Here is a 21,294-nt window from a genome sequence, read left to right on the forward strand (position 1 = left end):
ACTATAAATGAATGTCAGCTGCATATGCTTGGTAAAAATGTGTGTAGTGTTATTTGTTGACTTGTGCGCCCCGTGTTTCGGATGGTAATAGCCGTCATTTCTGGCTCCATTACCTTTATGTTTCTCTGCACTGACTGCATGAGGATGGAAATCATATTTCTTCTACGTCTCTGTAGTTTTACACGCAAATTGATTCTGACAGTCTTGTGCGAACGCTGTCATTTTGTGTTTTGTCCTCATGATGTTTATTTTCATCTCCGCTGCCCTTCATCCAGCCCTTCAGATATGAATGTAAAGGTCATTGTGATCCATAAATCCTCCTCGCCCGTGTTTGAGATGTCAATTGATGTGTGAAGTCTCTGTGGATCCCGCCGCTCGTTCCTCTGTTCGCACGGATCATCTGCTGTTTGCTTTGATGTGCAAGGATTCGCACACACCTTTGAACTCGCGCGGCCTGCGTGATCTTCTGTTTATCTGGACCGTCAGAGCGTTTTCAGCTTTATTTGATTAAACGTTGAGTCTTTCATTGCCAAACACTCTCAGGAATTCATCAAATCTATAAATCTTTGTGGTTGGAAATATAGAAGCAGTGCCAACACAGAAATCTGGGAGCTTTGCTTCTTAAAAGCAGTGTGTTTTGTAACGTCAGCATCGGTGTGTTGAATTGTTAAAGAGGACCTATTATGCCCTCACAGTCTTGATGTAGTTTCAGGCTCTACTAGAACAGGTTTTCCTGCTTGAATGTTGATTATTCTCCTCATATTCTCCATTGTTGCGGCTCCTCTCTTCCCAGTCTGTCAGTAACGCTCTGTTTACTTCCTGTCTCTATGAAGCCCCTCCTTCTGAAAAGCACACTGTGCTCTGATTGGTCGGCTGGAGCAGTGTGTTGTGATTGGTCGAGCGCTTCAAGTGTGTTTGGGATATGCCCCGCCCCTTTCCATAACCGCCAGTTTAACACACTACTAACTAACTCAACCAGGCCCCGCCCCTTTATTCTGCGCATGAATTATTATAATGAGGAATATTGTGACGTGTTCGTTCCCGGAAGAAACTCAAGATACAATGGAGGCGTTTCAGGAGTTCAGGAACACTGACACTGATATAGAGAAGAGCTGGAGCTTCTTCATGACCACACACTGAAGAGATGAAGATGGAGAAAAGCCATTTGTTTGTAGCCAATCAATATATATACATTACATTATGAGACGTTCAAATAATGACTGACCGCAGATCCATGTAATGCATTTACTCTAGTAGAAATCTTTTTAATCCAATTAGCAATAGTTTTTTCTGCATTTATTAAGACTGACTTGTGGTGATGAAGGTTTTCAGTGAAATGATGTGGTGCTACTAGAATGTTCACGGACAAACAACCAATCGGAATATTTATGTCATTAAATATTCATGAGCGTTGTTCAGCCATATGCACTAGACCGTAGTCTTTTGTCTCAAAGCAATTATGATGCTTGCTGTATGTTTCAGATGACTTAGTGCACTCACAGAAGCAAATCTTGGCTATGTGATTGATTATATTGTTGCAAAATAGGGTAACATTTTATTTGACAGTGTCCTTGTTACATGTGTTATAGGTTCTTACCATAGTAATAACAGTAAATTATGCATAATTACATGCAACTAACCCTCAACCCAATCCTAATCCTACCCTAACCCTATAGTACATTAATATTACTCAGTACTTCAATATATAATTACACTGTAACAATGACACCTTATATAACCCAAAACTGTAAACAGTTAGCTAATGTTGTATCTAATGTATATATCCAACTTTATTCACATTTACATATACTCATGTAAAGCTGTATATGCTCAACTATATAGTGAATCAAAACCACCTGATTTTTTTAGTTTCATCATAAATGTAACTATAGTCGGCCAGTTCTGTTTATAAAGTTGCATTTACAGTATAAGTATATCCAACATGATCTACAGTACGCTCGTGTAAAGCAATATATACTAATTATAAAATCTCAGCTGATTGTTTATCATCGTAAAATGTAACTATACTGTCGCACAGCTCTAATCTGCTAAATGCAACTCAAAGATATTAAGATATTATAAACATTAACATCATAATGTTCTGTACAGCTGCTTTGAAGCGGTGTGTGTGTGTGAAATGTGCAGTACAAGTGAGTTTATCTTGATTTAAAGACGTGACCAGCCATAAACCTTAAGCATTACATTTAGTGCAGGTCCATAAACGCTTATTACTGATGTGTTTGATGACTGGAGGGAACGGGAAGATTTCTCCTGTGTTTTTCCTGACCGTGTTGTGATCCAGTGGGACGTCAGATGCCAAACACTGAGGGAAATAAAAGTGCACCATCATTCACCCGAGAAAAGCACGAGTTAAACCACACGTTTCCGAATAAAGTCAGTTCTGTTCACGACTGACGAGAACATGTTTACTCTCATCGGGTTTATGAAGCCCTGGAGGGTCATTATCATGTCGGATCTGCTGATTCATGTTAAATCAATGTCTAATGTGTTGAGGGACTTTAACGAGCGCGGAGTGGCGAAGAGAAATGGACACTCAGTGAGTTTGCAGAAAGAAACTAATTCACTTTTCTCTTCTTTTCTCCCCTGATGATTCAGAACTAATGAACCGGTGCTGGAAGCTCAAATTCGTATTTTCCTCCGAAAGTCCCTTTTGGAAGACAATATAAAGATTTAATTGGTGCCATAAATTATTCTGCAGACTGGTTCACTGCAAAGTCTTGTTTTGATTAAGAATATGAAATAAACAGAGAGTGTGTTATATACACCGGTGTCGGACTGGACATCTTCTGCACGCGTTAATGAGGCTGTGTTTGGGTGAGACCCTTGAGGAAACACTCAGTAATTAATCTTTGGAAGTTTATTTAGAACGACACCATGAACTCAAGTCGGTATGAAAGTGAAGTTGCTCTCGCCTTTTCTTCCCTGTTATGACGTACAGTCAAACCAGAATTTATTCAACATTTCTCACACTATCATCAGTTTATTCGCTATAGTTTAGAAAATGGTGATAAAATATGAGCAGAACTCAGCTGATATTTGACTGGTTTTGTCCGTCCTTCTGTTAGACTGTCTCACACATGAATTATGTTGAATATCTGTCAGCTGTTAAATTTAACTACACAATTAGATAATACCAGTTTAGCTCAACCAATCACCAAGCAATGCTTCATTGTGTTCAGTCTGTGTGTAAAAAGAGCATTAGCAATTAAAGACAACACACTTCAGCAGAACATGATCAGCTCAAAGTGTCCCAATCATTTTAGTCTCTGTATGAAGAATTATTGGGTATAATATGTCACATTTTACTTTATTTTGCTCTCCTCACTGACATTACTGAACTATAGTGTCCTGCACACACTAGTGGAATAATAATAAAAAAAAATCGGGGGTCTGAATAATTTTTGGTTTGACTGTATATCCGAGTGAAACGCTTCTGGAATAAGAACAAGTGTGGGCGGGGCTTGATTGTGTCTGTGGGGAATTGATTGGATGGTTGTGGTTTGCTATTGGCTGATCTCATGTGAGTGACAGGTTGCCCCGTCCACATGCCAGTAAACATGTCATCAAAGAGATGTCACTTATTCAGACTCAACATACAGTCACATGTCACAACTGGTTACTTCTTTATTTGATCCCATATGAACTTAAAGCTTTAATTCATTGTTATTTGATTGAATTTAATTGAATCTATTGTCTGGACAGGACCTCGTGTTTTATTGGACGGGTGAAACGAAACCCTCATGTCACGATTCGATGCATATCATGAAACTGAACTCACGATACCATATTATTACGATACTCAAAATATGATATGAAAATGCTAAATTTGATATTACATTGTGTGTGTAAATGAATATTCTTGGACTTGGTGCTGAAACCCAAAGCACAGGACAATAGAGACGCCAGAATAACAATATTCATGATTCTGAAGCTGAAAATACTGAATTATTGTAGATGAATATGCTTGATGTCTGTCACTGACTAGATATATTTAAAATAATGTCGGCCACTTTTTACTGATAACATCAGATATTTGGCATAATTAGGACCAAGTATTCCCCCATTGCATTTTTATACATTATATAGTATTTTAATGTAGTATTGACACTAAAACTCTGAAAACGTGAGTTTTTTCTCACAAAGTTTGGGTGAACTATCCATGATAGATATTGTTGCATTTTTGTATTGCGATATATTGTGACATGATATATTGTTACACCCCTAGGACTCATATTTTCAGCTGTAATCATATGTGCACCCAGCAACAAGACGCTTGTACCTGTTAGCCTGTCGCTCACTCGCGTTCCCACAGTTCGAGACAGAATCAGCTTTTATGTCAAATCAACACCAAACAGAAAAAACAGATGCTTTTCATCTTTCTGTTTGGAGTCTGAAGTGAATCATATCATCTGTCTCTGTCTCACACCGCTTCTGTTCATCTTTCAGTCATGTGTCTGTGATTGCTGTGTGTGTGTGTGCTGCATTAACCCACACTATCCATATGGTGTTCGCAGGATCCAGCGTCTCGCTCCCACTCGGTGTGCCGGAGATCCCGACGAACACTCGCCCGGGACGGAGCTTCGTCGCGCCTGCTTTGTGTTCAAGCTCTCGCATGTTCAGCCTTCCAGATCTGACAGAGCTTTCATCGGGATAAATGAGCTTCTGGAACGTCCATCTGATGAAGAACCAATAGGAGCACGGCAAATGCTGGTGTGTGACATTCATTGAAAAAGGGTGATAAACAAAAACAAGTCTCTTCTGCTCACCAAGGCTGCATTTCTTTGATTAAAAATACTGGAAAATTGTGAAATATTTTTACTATTTAATATAGCATTTTCCTATGTGAATATAAAGTGTAATTTATTCCTGTGATCAAAGCTGAATTTTCAGCATCATTACGCCAGTCTTCAGTCTCGCATTAAATTGATCAAAAGTCACAGTAAAGACATTTATAATGTTACAAAAGATTCTATTACAAATAATTGCTGTTCTTTTAAACTTTCTATTCATCAAAGAATCCTGAAAAATAAAATATATAACAGTTTTCACAAAAATATGAACTTTTTTCAACATTGATAATCATAAATGTTTCTTGAGCATCAAATCATCACATTCTGAAGGATCATGTGACACCTAAGACTGTAATGATGTAATGTCATTACATCATGCAATGTAATGATGCTGAAAATTCAGCTTTGATCACAGGAATAAATTACACTTTACTATATATTCACATAGAAAACAAGCTATTTCAAATTAAAATAATATTTCACAATTTTTTACTGCATTTTTGATCAAATAAATCCAGGTTTGAGCAGAAGAGACTTCTTTCAGCAACAGTAAAACTTTTCACCGGTAGTGTGTACGTATATATTTATGTGTTTTTGTTTGTGTTTAGCATTTATTATTATTATTTGTTGTAAATGCACACGCTATATGATAGATTTAGTGAGTATGTGTCAAGTTCTCATGGCTTTTCCAGCTCACACTAATGTTCTCATGTTCTTCCGGTCTTTTCCAGGATGATTAATTGAGCGCCATCATGATTGCCACAGGGGGTCTTCTGCGAATATCTGCCCGGCGACAGGACTCCCTCCGCGCGAAGAACCGCGCCGAAAACAAGCGCAAGAGGAAAGCAAAGAAAAAGAGGAAGAACGAAGTGGTTGTGGTTAAAGGAAAGCTAAATCTGTGTTCCATATCTGGACTGGTCGCTGCCATTGGGATTCTGGTGCTGCTGGTTGGCGTCGCAATGGCTGTGATGGGATACTGGCCCAAACCCAATCCGCCGTATCCGGGATTGATGAACACATCGAGCGCTCTGAGGACTTACGAGAGCCGAGAATTGGTCAATGTGAGCGTCAGATGGGATCTACTAGATAAAGTCTTCAGGAGCTATAATGGATCCAATGGGACTGCTGAGGTGCATTCGGCTAAGCTTGGAGCATTCGCTACGTTTATTAACAGATACTTGTATTCCGACAAGCTGAAGGTGTTCGGACCTTTAATCATGGGAATCGGGATCTTCCTATTCATTTGTGCGAATGCAGTACTTCACGAAAACAGAGACAAAAAGACCAAAATCATTAATCTAAGAGACATCTACTCAACGGTGATCGACATTCATAGTTTGCGGAGCAAGGAGCCCGGGCCGCTGAACGGTTTCGTGAACTACTGCCAATCGAAAGAGAACAAATCCCCGAATAAAGTCTCCTGGCCTTCTCCAGGCTCCGGTCGACACGACTCGAGTAGCACGATCCCATCCCGACGTCTGTCGACCACAATCCCACGAGTCTCTTCTTTGGACAAACAGAGCTTTACGGACACCGTCTACAGTATCTATCAAGATCAGAAACGAATCCCACCTGAGCTCAAAGAATGGGAAACCAGAACAATCGTATCAACTTCGGTCAATGCGTTCACCCTGCCGATGATGAAGCTCAACAACCGAGGAGCGTCCGAAAGAAGGGGTTCGGATAAAACGGGAGAAGCCAAGAGAGAGTTTTTGGACGCCGAGGCCATTTGTAGACGTTTGGAGGATCTGGTGGCGTCTAGGACCATCACAAAGGCCAAAGTGGAACCGGCTCAAAGTCATCCGGAGCTTCCGCAGGACTCGGTGGAGGTTTATAGGAGTATTGGAAGTTTGCAAGGAGCTCCTCGAGTTTCTTTGCAAGGATCCCAGGTTCAGTTGCTTCCACCGTGTTCTCCGGGCCGCAAAACCACAGGATCTCACCTGTCTTTAAGCGCTTTATCGGACTACTCCAGGTCTATTGATCTGGATATCTCATGTATTCCTACGGACCGGCAGGTGCGATCGAGGCGTCTCAGTTGCCCTCGACTGGAGGGTCTCGGTAGCGGAGGCTACACCAAACTCGAGGGTCTTGGCGGCGAGTCCTTCGAGTCCACGGACAATGCCATGTTTAGTCGTGGGAGTTCTGTTGAGGTTTTGGAAAAGGACCTCAATCAGACGGACCAAGAGGAGAGCGGCGTGGTCAGACAATACTCAAAGAAACAAAAACTCATAATGGTTTCTCAATCGGACACTACTTTAGAGGATGTGGAAATGGACAGTGTAGAAATTTAACTCTGGGATTCGCTCTTGAGACTCTTGGCTGAGAGGAAACTAAAGGTACGGTCACATTGGGGAAATCTGTTTAGAGAATTTTCCCAAGCGAAATCCAGTCATTTCAATGGGAATTGACGCGATTGGGAGTTTCCCCACATGGATTTCACATTGGTTGAGTCTAGGACCATCACAAAGGCCAAAGTGCAACCCTCATAAAGGCTAATCAAATTTCTACAGTTAAATTCAAGTTAAACTTCTACTCTGTCCATTTGATGGTCCTTCAGAAAGTAATTTCAGCAAATTTTCACAAGCGAAATCCAGTCATTTCAATGGGAATTGACGCGATTGGGAGTTTCCCCACATGGATTTCACATTGGTTGAGTCTAGGACCATCACAAAGGCCAAAGTGCAACCCTCATAAAGGCTAATCAAATTTCTACAGTTAAATTCAAGTTAAACTTCTACTCTGTCCATTTGATGGTCCTTCAGAAAGTAATTTCAGCAAATTTTCACAAGCGAAATCCAGTCATTTCAATGGGAATTGACGCGATTGGGAGTTTCCTCACATGGATTTCACATTGGTTGAGTCGAGGACCATCACAAAGGCCAAAGTGCAACCCTCATAAAGGCTAATCAAATTTCTACAGTTAAATTCAAGTTAAACTTCTACTTTGTCCATTTGATGGTCCTTCAGAAAGTAATTTCAGCAAATTTTCACAAGCGAAATCCAGTCATTTCAATAGGAATCGACGGGATTGGGAATGTCCCCACATGGATTTTGCATTGGTAGAGTCTAGACTAAGACCATCACATAAGCCACAAATTTCTACAGTTACATTCTAGTTATATTTCTACTCTGTCCATTTGATGGTTCTCAGAAAGTAATTTCAGCTAATTTTCAAAAGTAAAAACCAGTAATTTCAATAGGAATCGACGGGATTGGGAATTTACCCAATGGATTTCACATTGGTAGAGCGATGTATGAAGAACAGCTCACACAAGAAACTCCTTTATCATCTTTTCTGTTGGTCAGATCGTTGCAAAATCTGCATGGGGAAATGTTTCGCCCTCATGTAGATTCCTATTGAAATGGCTGGATTTCGCTTGTGTAAATTCGCTAAACAACGCTAAATGCTACCGCACCTTAAAAGTAATTTCAGTGACATTACGAGCAGTGATGGTCTTCATAAAGTACTCAAAAGAGAGCAAACATTGCCTGAAATGTTGTTAATATGTTAGACCCAAAGGTCAGTGTTTAATACTGTTTCCTCAAGGAACTACAAGCAAAAACCAGATGGGAAGTAAGTCTCAGACTTTCAGCATGATAGCACAGCTATGCTCCACTAGATTAAAAAATTTCCTTTATACTTCCAGTAGTAGAATATTCGTGGATGTTTAGTTTATCGGTGAAGTTTGGCTGTCTGAGCAGCATGTTTTATACTGTCGTCTACTTGCACTTTTTTTAACCACCAAATTACTGATTATTTTTAGAAATTGACTTGATAGCAATATCTAATTTGAAATGTTCCCTGCTTGTGTGGGAAATATTTATGTTTGCATTTTTGAGATGTTGACTTACACTTGTATGCTCTCAGTTTTTACTTTGTATTAATTTTTTTTTTTGACTTGAACTCAAACGAACCTTGAGTCAAATCCAGACGTTAGTTAGCAAGCACAGTGGTTCATGTAGTTCAGTACTGTCTGAAATGTAATATCCATTACAGTATATTTAAAATATCATGAGACGCTAGAGTTTTGGGGTCAATTAATGAAAGATTAATCAACAGTGTCTCTTTAAAGCGGGCCAAGGGAAGCATTAATGCTGCGTTCCATCCAAAAGCAGATGTTTGAATGAGAAAAAAAAAATCAAGTAACCTCTGAGGAAAGAAGAGTTTAGAGTTAAAACTGATGGTTTTTAATGACTAATTTGGTACTAGAGTGTTTGTGTGATCTGAAACAGGTCCGTTGAACATGCACTGACTAACAATCACAGTGCACATACTATTACTGTTACAAGTTTAGATTGGAATTTCAAGTGTTGTTCTATTTTGATTGGAACTTCAATTGTTGCTTTATTTCGATTGGAACTTCAAATGTTTTATTTCGATTTGGAACTGTAAGTTTTGTTCTATTTTGATTAGAACTTCAAGTGTTGTTCTATTTCGATTGGAACTTCAAATGTTTTATTTCGATTTGGAACTGTAAGTTTTGTTCTATTTCGATTGGAACCTCAAGTGTTGTTCTATTTCAATTGGAACTGTAAATGTTGTTCTATTTTGATTAGAACCTCAAGTGTTGTTCTATTTCGATTGGAACTTTGAGTGTTGTTCTATTTCAATTGGAACCTCAAGTGTTGTTCTATTTCAATTGGAACCTCAAGTGTTGTTCTATTTCAATTGGAACCTCAAGTGTTGTTCTATTTCAATTGGAACCTCAAGTGTTGTTCTATTTCGATTGGAACCTCAAGTGTTGTTCTATTTCGATTGGATCCTCGAGTTTTGTTCCATTTAGATTGGAACTTCAAGTGTTGTTCTATTTCAATTGGAACTGTAAATGTTGTTCTATTTTGATTGGAACCTCAAGTGTTGTTCTATTTCAATTGGAACCTCAAGTGTTGTTCTATTTCGATTGGATCCTCAAGTGTTGTTCTATTTCGATTGGATCCTCGAGTTTTGTTCCATTTAGATTGGAACTTCAAGTGTTGTTCTATTTCAATTGGAACTGTAAATGTTGTTCTATTTTGATTGGAACCTGAAGTGTTGTTCTATTTCAATTGGAACCTCAAGTGTTGTTCTATTTCGATTGAAACTTCAAGTGTTGTTCTATTTCAATTGGAACCTCAAGTGTTGTTCTATTTCGATTGGATCCTCAAGTGTTGTTCTATTTCGATTGGATCCTCGAGTTTTGTTCCATTTAGATTGGAACTTCAAGTGTTGTTCTATTTCAATTGGAACTGTAAATGTTGTTCTATTTTGATTGGAACCTGAAGTGTTGTTCTATTTCAATTGGAACCTCAAGTGTTGTTCTATTTCGATTGAAACTTCAAGTGTTGTTCTATTTCAATTGGAACTGTAAATGTTGTTCTATTTTGATTAGAACCTCAAGTGTTGTTCTATTTTGATTGGAACTTTGAGTGTTGTTCTATTTCGATTGGAACTTCGAGTGTTGTTCTATTTCGATTGGAACTTTGAGTGTTGTTCTATTTCGATTGGAACTTTGAGTGTTGTTTTATTTCGATTGGAACTTTGAGTGTTGTTTTATTTCGATTGGAACTTTGAGTGTTGTTCTATTTCGATTGGAACTTTGAGTGTTGTTTTATTTCGATTGGAACTTTGAGTGTTGTTTTATTTCGATTGGAACTTTGAGTGTTGTTTTATTTCGATTGGAACTTTGAGTGTTGTTTTATTTCGATTGGAACTTTGAGTGTTGTTTTATTTCGATTGGAACTTCAAGTGTTGTTTTATTTCGATTGGAACTTCAAGTGTTGTTCTATTTCGATTGGAACTTTGAGTGTTGTTTTATTTTGATTAGAACCTCAAGTGTTGTTCTATTTCGATTGGAACTTTGAGTGTTGTTTTATTTCGATTGGAACTTTGAGTGTTGTTTTATTTCGATTGGAACTTCAAGTGTTGTTTTATTTCGATTGGAACTTTGAGTGTTGTTCTATTTTGATTAGAACCTCAAGTGTTGTTCTATTTCGATTGGAACTTTGAGTGTTGTTTTATTTCGATTGGAACTTTGAGTGTTGTTCTATTTCGATTGGAACTTCAAGTGTTGTTTTATTTCGATTGGAACTTTGAGTGTTGTTTTATTTCGATTGGAACTTTGAGTGTTGTTTTATTTCGATTGGAACTTCAAGTGTTGTTCTATTTCGATTGGAACTTTGAGTGTTGTTCTATTTTGATTAGAACCTCAAGTGTTGTTCTATTTCGATTGGAACTTTGAGTGTTGTTTTATTTCGATTGGAACTTTGAGTGTTGTTCTATTTCGATTGGAACTTCAAGTGTTGTTTTATTTCGATTGGAACTTTGAGTGTTGTTTTATTTCGATTAGAACTTCAAGTGTTGTTTTATTTCGATTGGAACTTTGAGTGTTGTTCTATTTTGATTAGAACCTCAAGTGTTGTTCTATTTCGATTGGAACTTTGAGTGTTGTTTTATTTCGATTGGAACTTTGAGTGTTGTTCTATTTCGATTGGAACTTCAAGTGTTGTTTTATTTCGATTGGAACTTTGAGTGTTGTTTTATTTCGATTGGAACTTCAAGTGTTGTTCTATTTCGATTGGAACTTTGAGTGTTGTTCTATTTTGATTAGAACCTCAAGTGTTGTTCTATTTCGATTGGAACTTTGAGTGTTGTTTTATTTCGATTGGAACTTTGAGTGTTGTTCTATTTCGATTGGAACTTCAAGTGTTGTTTTATTTCGATTGGAACTTTGAGTGTTGTTTTATTTCGATTAGAACCTCAAGTGTTGTTTTATTTCGATTGGAACTTTGAGTGTTGTTCTATTTCGATTGGAACTTCAAGTGTTGTTTTATTTCGATTGGAACTTTGAGTGTTGTTCTATTTCGATTGGAACTTCAAGTGTTGTTCTATTTCGATTGGAACTTTGAGTGTTGTTCTATTTTGATTAGAACTGTAAGTGTTGTTCTATTTCAAAATTCCAACTGCGAGTTGAATGGAACGCAGCTTGATCCACAGCTCGTGATGTTAATGAACAGACGCTCATGTGGGAGTTTGTCTTTGTTAAGGTGTTTAAATATAACTTTAAACTCTAAAAGCTTCCCTAGTAATTCAGTCATTTTGTCTCCATTTGCCTTTAATAGAACAGTCAGATTCTGCTAATTAATAAACATACTGAATGCAACTGAAAACAATAGCAAGCACCATCTCAAACTGCTACTGTATCTGACTCTGTCTAGTTAAACACACTCTTAAAAATGAAGCTTGCCCAAAGAACCGTTCAGTGATCAGTTGGTAAAAGAATTAGTATTTTTTTTCTTAGTGTGAAGAACACTTCAAAATCTAAAGAACCTTTTCCCACAATAAAGACCTTTCGCGAAATTGGAAAAAGTTTCATTGATGTTAAGCTTTATTTGTAAGAGTGTGTTTGATACTCCATGGTGTGTGTTCCTGATATGGTGTCAGTGAAGTCATCCGTTTACAGATATGATGGTCCTGAAATATGTATCACTCTCTGTGTGTGAATGTCATTATCCTGTAGAAGAGCGAGTCATTACTCACACTAGACGGCCAGTGAAGAGTTCGAGAGCAGCAGAAGCTGTCTTCAGGGCGATGAGTGATTCCTCCTGTGCGTCGTTCATGTCTGAATACACTGGACAAAATATTAAACTCACAATTTACAAAGATTAAAGCATATAGTTTTCTTTAATCCCGATGAGGTGAGCTTGAGAACGCTCCTCTGCTCGGATGCGAGTGGATTTGATCTCAGGTGCTGCACTAACGTGGAAAAACAGAGATTTCCTTATTTAACTCTTTTCATTTAAGCATGTTTTCTTTTAAAAGTTGTCCCTGTGTCTCAATATAACTTTCCATCCTGTCAGTCCTGATGACATCTTCCTGCAGGAAGTGACATCATTTTGGAGGGAAAACCACAGAATAAACATCAGTAAGTATTATTAATGGATTTGACGGATTCTGGGATGTTTATGTGGTCTAAGATTTTAAGTACCTGCATGACACAAATCAACATTTCAAAAGATTATTAAAATGCGAATATGATCTCCTAGCCGACGTCATGTGCCTCAAACACGGAATGTTTAGTTATGAACAAACTTTCTTCCAGAAATGTTAATAGGACATTCACTCAACATTATGTGGTCTTTAATATTGTTCTCAAAAACTTTATTCATGGTACTTTTTTTCTGAAACGTTTTAGTTGGACGTTCGTCAAACATTTTTAAATGTTACTACGTGTTTCAGAACGTTAAAAAATAACATTCCATAATGTTCCTTAAATGTTCCAATATCCCTTAAAACTCATCTTTGATCACCAAAATGCGTTTTTTCCTTAAAATATCTTGAATGTAACTCGACACCCTTGCCTCATTTAGTATGCGCGGTTCTATGAATATGCAAATGAGCCCCGCCTCCACTCACTCGCTCAGCTCAGAGATCCACTGGTTGGCGATCACACGTTGATCTGATTGGTTACAAGGTAGTTTGTGACGTCAGAAACACCAGCGATTTCAAAGCGTGTTTTTGAGACTGTCTTTGGTTCACTGCAGTTTTAAGGAGGAAATACTCAGCAATGCTGTCGACTTATGAGTTTACACATGGTTTGACTTAAAGCAGATTAAAAACACCACATAGACACATAAACAACATTAAAAGCTGGATTTTCTTCGATACGTATATACGACTTCCCAGTCAAGGATAACGAATAAGGGATTCAGATGGAGGTTTCATGTTTCTCTTGTATTGTTTGACGTGTGATGTTCTTCCTCTCTTTGTTCTTTTATATTGGTTTTGAATAATTCCTGTAATGCCTAAAATTGCAATAAAAAAACCTTGATTTTCTCCACAGGGGGACTTTAAACGTTTAAAAAACTGGACGTTTTGTACATTCAGAGAACATTCCGAAATAATGTTTTCATGACTTAATGGGAACATAAGCAAAACGTTTTTGAGAACATTAGCAAAAAAGATTTTGTTAGCTGGGAACATCCTGAGTCAGTGCTCACAGTGAAACACTTCTGAAAGTTTTAACCCATTAATGTGTAACACATTTTAGTCAGCATGTTTGTGACCTCCAGAGCTTTTCATATATAACCTTCTGTCTCTCTCTCTCTCTCTCTCACACTAACACACACTCTCTTTCTCTCTCTCTCTCTCTCTCTCTCTCCTCTCTCTCTCTCTCTCTCTCTCTCTCCCTCTCTCTCTCTCCTCTCTCTCTCTCTCTCTCTCTCCTCTCTCTCTTTCTCCTCTCTCCCTCTCTCTCTCTCCTCCCTCTCTCTCTTTCTCCTCTCTCTCTCTCTCTCTCTCTCCTCTCTCTCTTTCTCCTCTCTCCCTCTCTCTCTCTCCTCCCTCTCTCTCTTTCTCCTCTCTCTCCCTCTCTCTCTCGGATCTGTGTTTCCCGGGATCAATACTGCTGCAGTTTGGCTCTCGTTCTCATGTGCTGTTGTGTGATTTATGCAGCACTTTCCTCTGTTATATTCAGACTGTCTGGCTCTTGCTTTAGGTGAAGTATTGTTCTGTTCAGAGCTGTAATACTATAATGAGTCTGACGCCATTAGAGCGAGAATAATTAGCACCGTTTCACATAAACAGAACAAGATTTACTGAAGAAAGTAAGTGCTGTTTATAAATGTACAGTGTGTTACTATGCAGTTCTGAAAGCTTTGCAAGTTATTTTAGCAGGTTCATTTACAGGTTCTAGAGCAGTGGTTCTATGAGAACCCTATAATATATATACAGTGGGGAGAACAAGTATTTGATGCACTGCCGATTTTGCAGGTTTTCCCACTTACAAAGCATGTAGAGGTCTGTAATTTTTATCATAGGTACTCTTCAACTGTGAGTGACAGAATCTAAAACAAAAATCCAGAAAATCACATTTTATGATTTTTAAATAATTAATTAGCATTTCATCGCATGACATAAGTATTTGATCACCTACCAACCAGTAAGAATTCCGGCTCTCACAGACCTGTTAGTTTTTCTTTAAGAAGCCCTCCTGTTCTTCACTCATTACCTGTATTAACTGCACCTGTTTGAACTGGTTACCTGTATTAAAGACACCTGTCCACACACTCAATCAAACAGACTCCAACCTCTCCACAATGGCCAAGACCAGAGAGCTGTGTAAGGACATCAGGGATAAAACTGTAGACCTGCACAAGGCTGGGATGGGCTACAGGACAATAGGCAAGCAGCTTGGTGAGAAGGCAACAACTGTTGGCGCAATTATTAGAAGATGGAAGAAGTTCAAGATGACGGTCAATCTCCCTCGGTCTGGGGCACCATGCAAGATCTCACCTCGTGGGGCATCAATGATCATGAGGAAGGTGTGGGATCAGCCCAGAACTACACGGCAGGACCTGGTCAATGACCTGAAGAGAGCTGGGACCACAGTCTCAAAGAAACCATTAGTAACACACTACGCCGTCATGGATTAAACTCCTGCAGCGCACGCAAGGTCCCCCTGCTCAAGCCAGCGCATGTCCAGGCCCGTCTGAAGTCTGCCAATGACCATCTGGATGATCCAGAGGAGGAATGGGAGAAGGTCATGTGGTCTGATGAGACAAAAATAGAGCTTTTTGGTCTAAACTCCACTCGCCGTGTTTAGAGGAAGAAGGAGGATGAGTACAACCCCAAGAACACCATCCCAACCGTGAAGCATGGAGGTGGGAACATCATTCTTTGGGGATGCTTTTCTGCAAAGGGGACAGGACGGAAAATACCATACATTTAAATATTATTCCATTTAAAATATGTTCTCTATGTGAATATACAGTAAAGTGTAATTTATTCCAGTGATCAAAGCTGAATTTCAGCATCATTACTCCAGTCTTCAGTGTCACATGATCCTTCACAAATCTATGATGATTTGATGCTCATTTTAATAAAGTTAGAAGGCAGTATATTAGACTGGTCTCTGTGGTTGCTAGGGCGTTGCTAGATGGTTGCTAATGTGTTTTTATGTTCTGTGTTTTTATGTTCTCTGTGTTATTCTGGTCTCTCTGTGTAAGTCTGAGGTTTTTTTTGGTCTGCTCTGTTATAAATAATGTCAGGAGGGCCAAGAAATAATTGCAGCCTTTCAGAGATTCAGTATGAAACTGCTGGGAAAATGTGGAGACTGTTTATTCACGTTTGTTAGACAATAAAGCTTTGAGTTTGAGGAAGAGAAAAGCTGATGCGATTAACTGGCGTGGATGAGAATATCTCATCATCTCATGGCATCCGATGTGAATCTGATCGGAGCATCACTGAATCGATCTGGTGTTTCTCCACCAGGCTTTTTATTAGCATAACCAGCAGAACTTTCACGGTAAACCAGTAAGATCATGATTTTTGTAGCCGGTTCAATACTACAGCAAACACAGACATGCTCAGGCAAGGGTTAAACGCCTCAATCCCAGTAAAAGATGGTTTTAAATAGCTCTCAAACATCTGAATTGCCTTATGTAACAGTCAACAGTTGTTTATGTAACTCTGCCAAAACACACCCTCAATCTCCCAGCATGCACTGCGGCTCAGATTCAGCAAAACAGTTTCCCACATTTCATTTATAACTGAGAATGTGCAGCACCAGCTGACAAATATGTTCCAATAATGGCTTGCTAATGTTCCCATTAACTCTTTCCCTGCCAGTTTTTTTTTTTTTTTAAGTTTCAGCCAGTTTTTTCTGCATTATTTTCACTAAACTTTCATACCCTCAGAATATTTTTTGTTGTATATCTGAACATGCAATATGTCAAAAAGTACAGAGCATCTGCATTTAAACAACAACAAAACGTTTTATTCTAACTTAATTAAAAAAAAATTCAACACTTAAATGAGGGTAAGTTTCATGAAAAACAGCATTTTGAACAAAAAGCTGAGAAAATAGCGTTTTTGTCAAAGAATAAATGTGTATAAGCTTGTTTCTGCTTCTTCTTCTGCATAACAGCGCCACCTGCCGTATAACAGTGAAAACACGGGTTGCCGGAATATTCCGTCAATGGCGGGAAAAGAGTTCAGTTATAAAATATGATGTTATTTCAGAATGTTCAAACCGTCCATTTTTTAAATGTAAAGAAACATCCCATTCTTCAAACATTATGGGAATGTTACTTTTGAATGTTCTCTGAACATTCCGAAACTAAAAAACATTAGACGAACTTAAACGTTTCGGGAAAAAGTTCCATGATATGCAAACGTTTTGAGAACATAACTTTGTAAAGAACGTTCTATTAACATCACTGGCAGAACGTTTGTTCACACTAATCAAGGTAATATGCTCTCAAATACAGACATACATCTCATTAATCAGAGATCAATATTCATTAATTGTGAGACGGTTTTCAGACTTACTAATTTATTCATGCATACTAATGAGTGTTTGAGCATAATTGATTCTCAAGACGGTTTTCGTCAGACTGAGCCAGACAAACACTGATCTGATATTTCATCTGCATGAGTGTTGCATAATAATATTCATATGATTCTGATCTCTAGGGAAGTTTTCACTGCAGTTATGAAAGACTCTCAAAGGAATATGAAAGTCTGTTTTGCCGATCTAAACTTTGCAATAAACACGTTTGAAATGGCACTATAAACATTATTTATTTCAATATTTTAAAGTAGACTTTTATTAAGGAAGTAAAGGAGTGAAACATTACTCACCCTCTGCTTTAAAACAAACACTGGGTTGTTAGCCGCTAAAATGCAGATTCATCACGTGACAACTTCTACGCCAATGAGATCTGCAGAGTTTGATTTGTATTTATTAATTTATTTACAAATTAACCATTCAAAATGTATTTAAATACCTACATTATATTCACATTCACTAAACTCATGCTTTGAATTAAAATGTAGTGTATTTTTAATTTTTCATGTGATGCTGCTGTGCTCGTCTCTGACCACTAGAGGGCGACATTGTTATACTTTCTGCATTATTGATGATGATGATGCAAGTGATTTTCTACAGTTCTGCATTTCTGTATTGATTTGGCTTGAAAAATAGGATTACATGCTTTATAAAACAAATTAGGCTATAATTGAGTTTGAGTTGCATAAAATGCCCTGACTGATCAATCGTAATGCTTTTAAGTCTGGAATTGATCAGTTTGTGCCTGGTTTTTTCCTGTCAGCTGTATAATCCAGTTTGAGTTCTGTAAACCTGCCCAGCACAGACCAGAGGAGCCGCATGTTCAAACATCTACAATTCCCAAACCGAACGGCCTGCAAATGAGCTCTGATGAATTAATTTCAGTAGAATTAGCGACTCAGCAATCCCCTGGAAAGGGTTTTGGGTTATTTGGCAGATTAATCATGTTTTGGGATGACTGGTTTGCTCAGATGCTGTTTTTCCACAGTTAAACCCGTGTTTCAGTGCCAGATCCCGCCCGAAGGGAGAGGAAGGTGAGAATAAAGCAGTGTGTGATGTTGTCGTGTTTCTGTAGAGCTGATCTCATGCTGCGTTGACCATCTGAGCCAAAAACGCATCGGTCAGCAACTTTAGTCTGTCGTATATAAGCATCTGGAGCAGGGTTATTAATATTATAGATAAAGGCGTTATATGTATAACATATAGAACTGAGAAAACCTTGTTATTAGCGACACCAGCGGCCGTTAAGTGAACTGCAGCAGTAACTAATTGCTCGTGCACACGGACAAGTTCGGTATTTTACACTTAAAGCCCTGTTTACAGATCGTTTCTGATTAAATAGAACGGTTAAGATTAAAATTTGGACACATGCTGCTGTCCCGAGAATTTTAGGTTTCTTTCACTTCTCCCCCCCCCCCCCCCCCCCCCCCCCACCTACAGAATGGCTGCATAGGTGCACTGGAACAATCCTTCCAAAATACGCATTAAACGTTCGTTTACAAAGACGTGAAACTCACCGAGTGGTCAGGGGTGTTCACTGATATGCTCACACAAAAATCGCTGCAAAAGATGCTTTCCAACAGGTTTTATCGTAGTTTTTTTTTTTTTTGTTTTTTTTTTGTGTTTGACAAAAACTACGATAAAACCTGTTGGAAAGCATCTTTTGCAGCGATTTTTGTGTGAGCATATGTGAACACCCCTGACCACTCGGTGAGTTTCATACGTAATAGACTGAACGTGATTCAAGATCCTAACAGAATAAACAACAAAAATGAAAGTTCAGAAATTTCAGCAGTTCAGAAATTTTCTGATCATATGATTAATGTGAATATGTTAGGACTGGCTCTGCGATTCACCGAGGTAATTATAGCCTAATTACACTGTTATGATAGCTTGATTCAAGTATTTGAGACGAATATGTAAATCTGGGACTATAGTTTGCATTTTGTTTGGATGACTCGTTGATATTACCAACAGAATGGCTCTTTCTGCATTAATTTCACGTGCATTGAATGGAAGAGAGGCTTTCGAACGCGTAACCGTCACATCCGTTTCATTTTCCCGGCAAAACCGTCCCGAATACTTCACATAAAAATCAGTCAACAGGCTTTCATAGACAAGGAAATTATTTTTAAGGATTTTTTTTTTTTTTTTTTTTTTTTTTACAAGCTGTTCACACATTGGCAATGAAAAAGCTATTAATACATGAAAATTCTTACATATATATTAGTGCTGGGCAATGATTAATCACATTAAATAATTAAATGTTATTTAATTATTTAAATCACATTAAATAATTAAATAATTAAAAAATAAATGTTTGTGTTTACATAATATATATGTGTGTGTGCTGTGTATAATTATTTTGTATATATAAATACACACACATGCATGTATATATTTAAGAAAAATGTGTTATTTATATATAAAATATTTATATTTATATATAATATAAATTATGAATAAATATATATACAGTATATACATACAAATATTTCTCAAATATATACATACATGTGTGTATGTGTGTGTGTTTATATATACAAAATAATTATATACAGTACACACACATACAGTATATTATGTAAACACAAACTTTTATTTTGGATGTGATTAATCGTTGCCCAGCACTAATATATTCCCTTTAACTTGATGTAGGCCTACATAAATAACTAAAACTAAAGTAAAAATTAATAAAAACTAAATAGACATAAAAAAACAACAACTATTAAAAATGACAAAACTACATTTAAAATGAAAACTGAATATATATATATATATATATATATATATATATATATATATATATATATATATATATATATATATAGCCTATATATAAAATGGTTCAAAATATTAATAAAAACTATAAAAGCATCTAAAATAATAATAACCCAGACAGCAACATAGTGTCGGCCCAGATCCGGCCCACCTCCGGTACGCATGCGTGTAATCCACATGTTGGAGATGTGTTCGACACTATGTTGCTGTCTGGGAACATTGATCTCGCATTGCTCTCACATGTCTTTATTTCACTCAGGATGGTCGTACGTGTTTCGCTGCAGCTCTTCTGGAAAGCGTGATGTTAATAAACTCATCATCCACTCAAAGGGAATTATACATTTGAAGAAAGCCAGCATCTGCATTATGCATGTCTGAAGTGCTTTAGATCATCAGAGGCCCGAGGACACATTTCCACGCTGTCAGATGAAGAGATCAGATCAGCTGACGGCACCTGAGCGACTCAGACCTGCATTAAAGCATTAAAGGCTCGAGCCGGGAGCTTTTCAGAGCCGTTGCATCAGATTCTGACTCCCATCATGAGTGTATTGATCTCACTGAGACTCATTCAGCTGGAAGCGGTTCGACCGGCCACTCAGATTAACAGAAGATTAGACTGTACTCGTTACATATTATACCATGACAAAAATATTGGTGGAGAAACTATCACAAATTCACACATAATTACAAGTAACATTAAATTAAACATGGCATTTTGAAGTAGAAAAACTGAAATATCTCTTTATGAGAAGAGTTGGAATCACTCACTCAGAAATCTCTGGTAAATTTAACAACAATACTGTTGCCTTGAATCTTCATCAGCTTGATGTTTTCTGTTAGAGCAGATGTTGCTATTAATCTGAGTCTGACTGACAGCAGTGTGAGCCAATCAGGATGCGCTGTGGCGAGGCTCATTAGCATAAGTGGGTGTGGTCATTTGTCTGCCGCTGAACATCTTTCTCTCAGCACCGAAGCTGCTCTTCATCTTCATCTCCATCTGATCTTCATCTTCACAGTTTCTGGATTATTGCATCAGGAGGAGTTGAAGGAGTAAAAGTGAATAAATAAAAGGTACGAGTGTTTCTCTCTTTTCTGTTGTAATGTATAGAAACACATCAGTGTGTGTCTGGTGTTTGTGTTTATGATGCGCGTTGCGGCTGTTTGTCGTTACTGAGGGATTTAGTTAGTTCTGCTGAACACACACACACACACACACACACACACACACACTGCTGAAGAGCTTCATTAATGAACGTGTTCATTCACATTAGCGGCTTTACTTGCTGTTTATTCTCTATTTTATCTCCGTGTTTCTCTGTGTGTTCTGCTGAACGCGTGTGTTGATGGTTATTTATATCTGTAACTGAATCCATGAG

The 21,294-nt window shown here is 37.9% G+C and overlaps 1 protein-coding gene across 2 annotated transcripts; it reads left to right on the forward strand.

Moving 5' to 3' along the window:
* Positions 1 to 4,636: 4,636 nt before the first annotated feature.
* tmem200ca (transmembrane protein 200C-a) lies at positions 4,637 to 13,620 on the forward strand. Of its 2 annotated transcripts, XR_013820155.1 has the most exons (3): positions 4,637 to 4,731; positions 5,543 to 8,120; positions 8,162 to 13,620. XR_013820155.1 is itself a non-coding variant. In XM_079862924.1 (2 exons), exon 2 carries the CDS (start codon positions 5,564 to 5,566, stop codon positions 7,100 to 7,102), a length of 1,539 nt encoding a protein of 512 aa, XP_079719050.1. In that variant the 5' UTR covers positions 4,637 to 4,731; positions 5,543 to 5,563; the 3' UTR covers positions 7,103 to 13,620. The 2 variants fall into 2 exon arrangements, 1 of the variants encoding a protein (XP_079719050.1); XM_079862924.1 differs by having other exon boundaries at positions 5,543 to 13,620.
* Positions 13,621 to 21,294: the final 7,674 nt, after the last annotated feature.

This window comes from Squalius cephalus (assembly GCF_949319135.1).
Source record: "Squalius cephalus genome assembly, chromosome: 25".
Taxonomy (NCBI): domain Eukaryota; kingdom Metazoa; phylum Chordata; class Actinopteri; order Cypriniformes; family Leuciscidae; genus Squalius; species Squalius cephalus.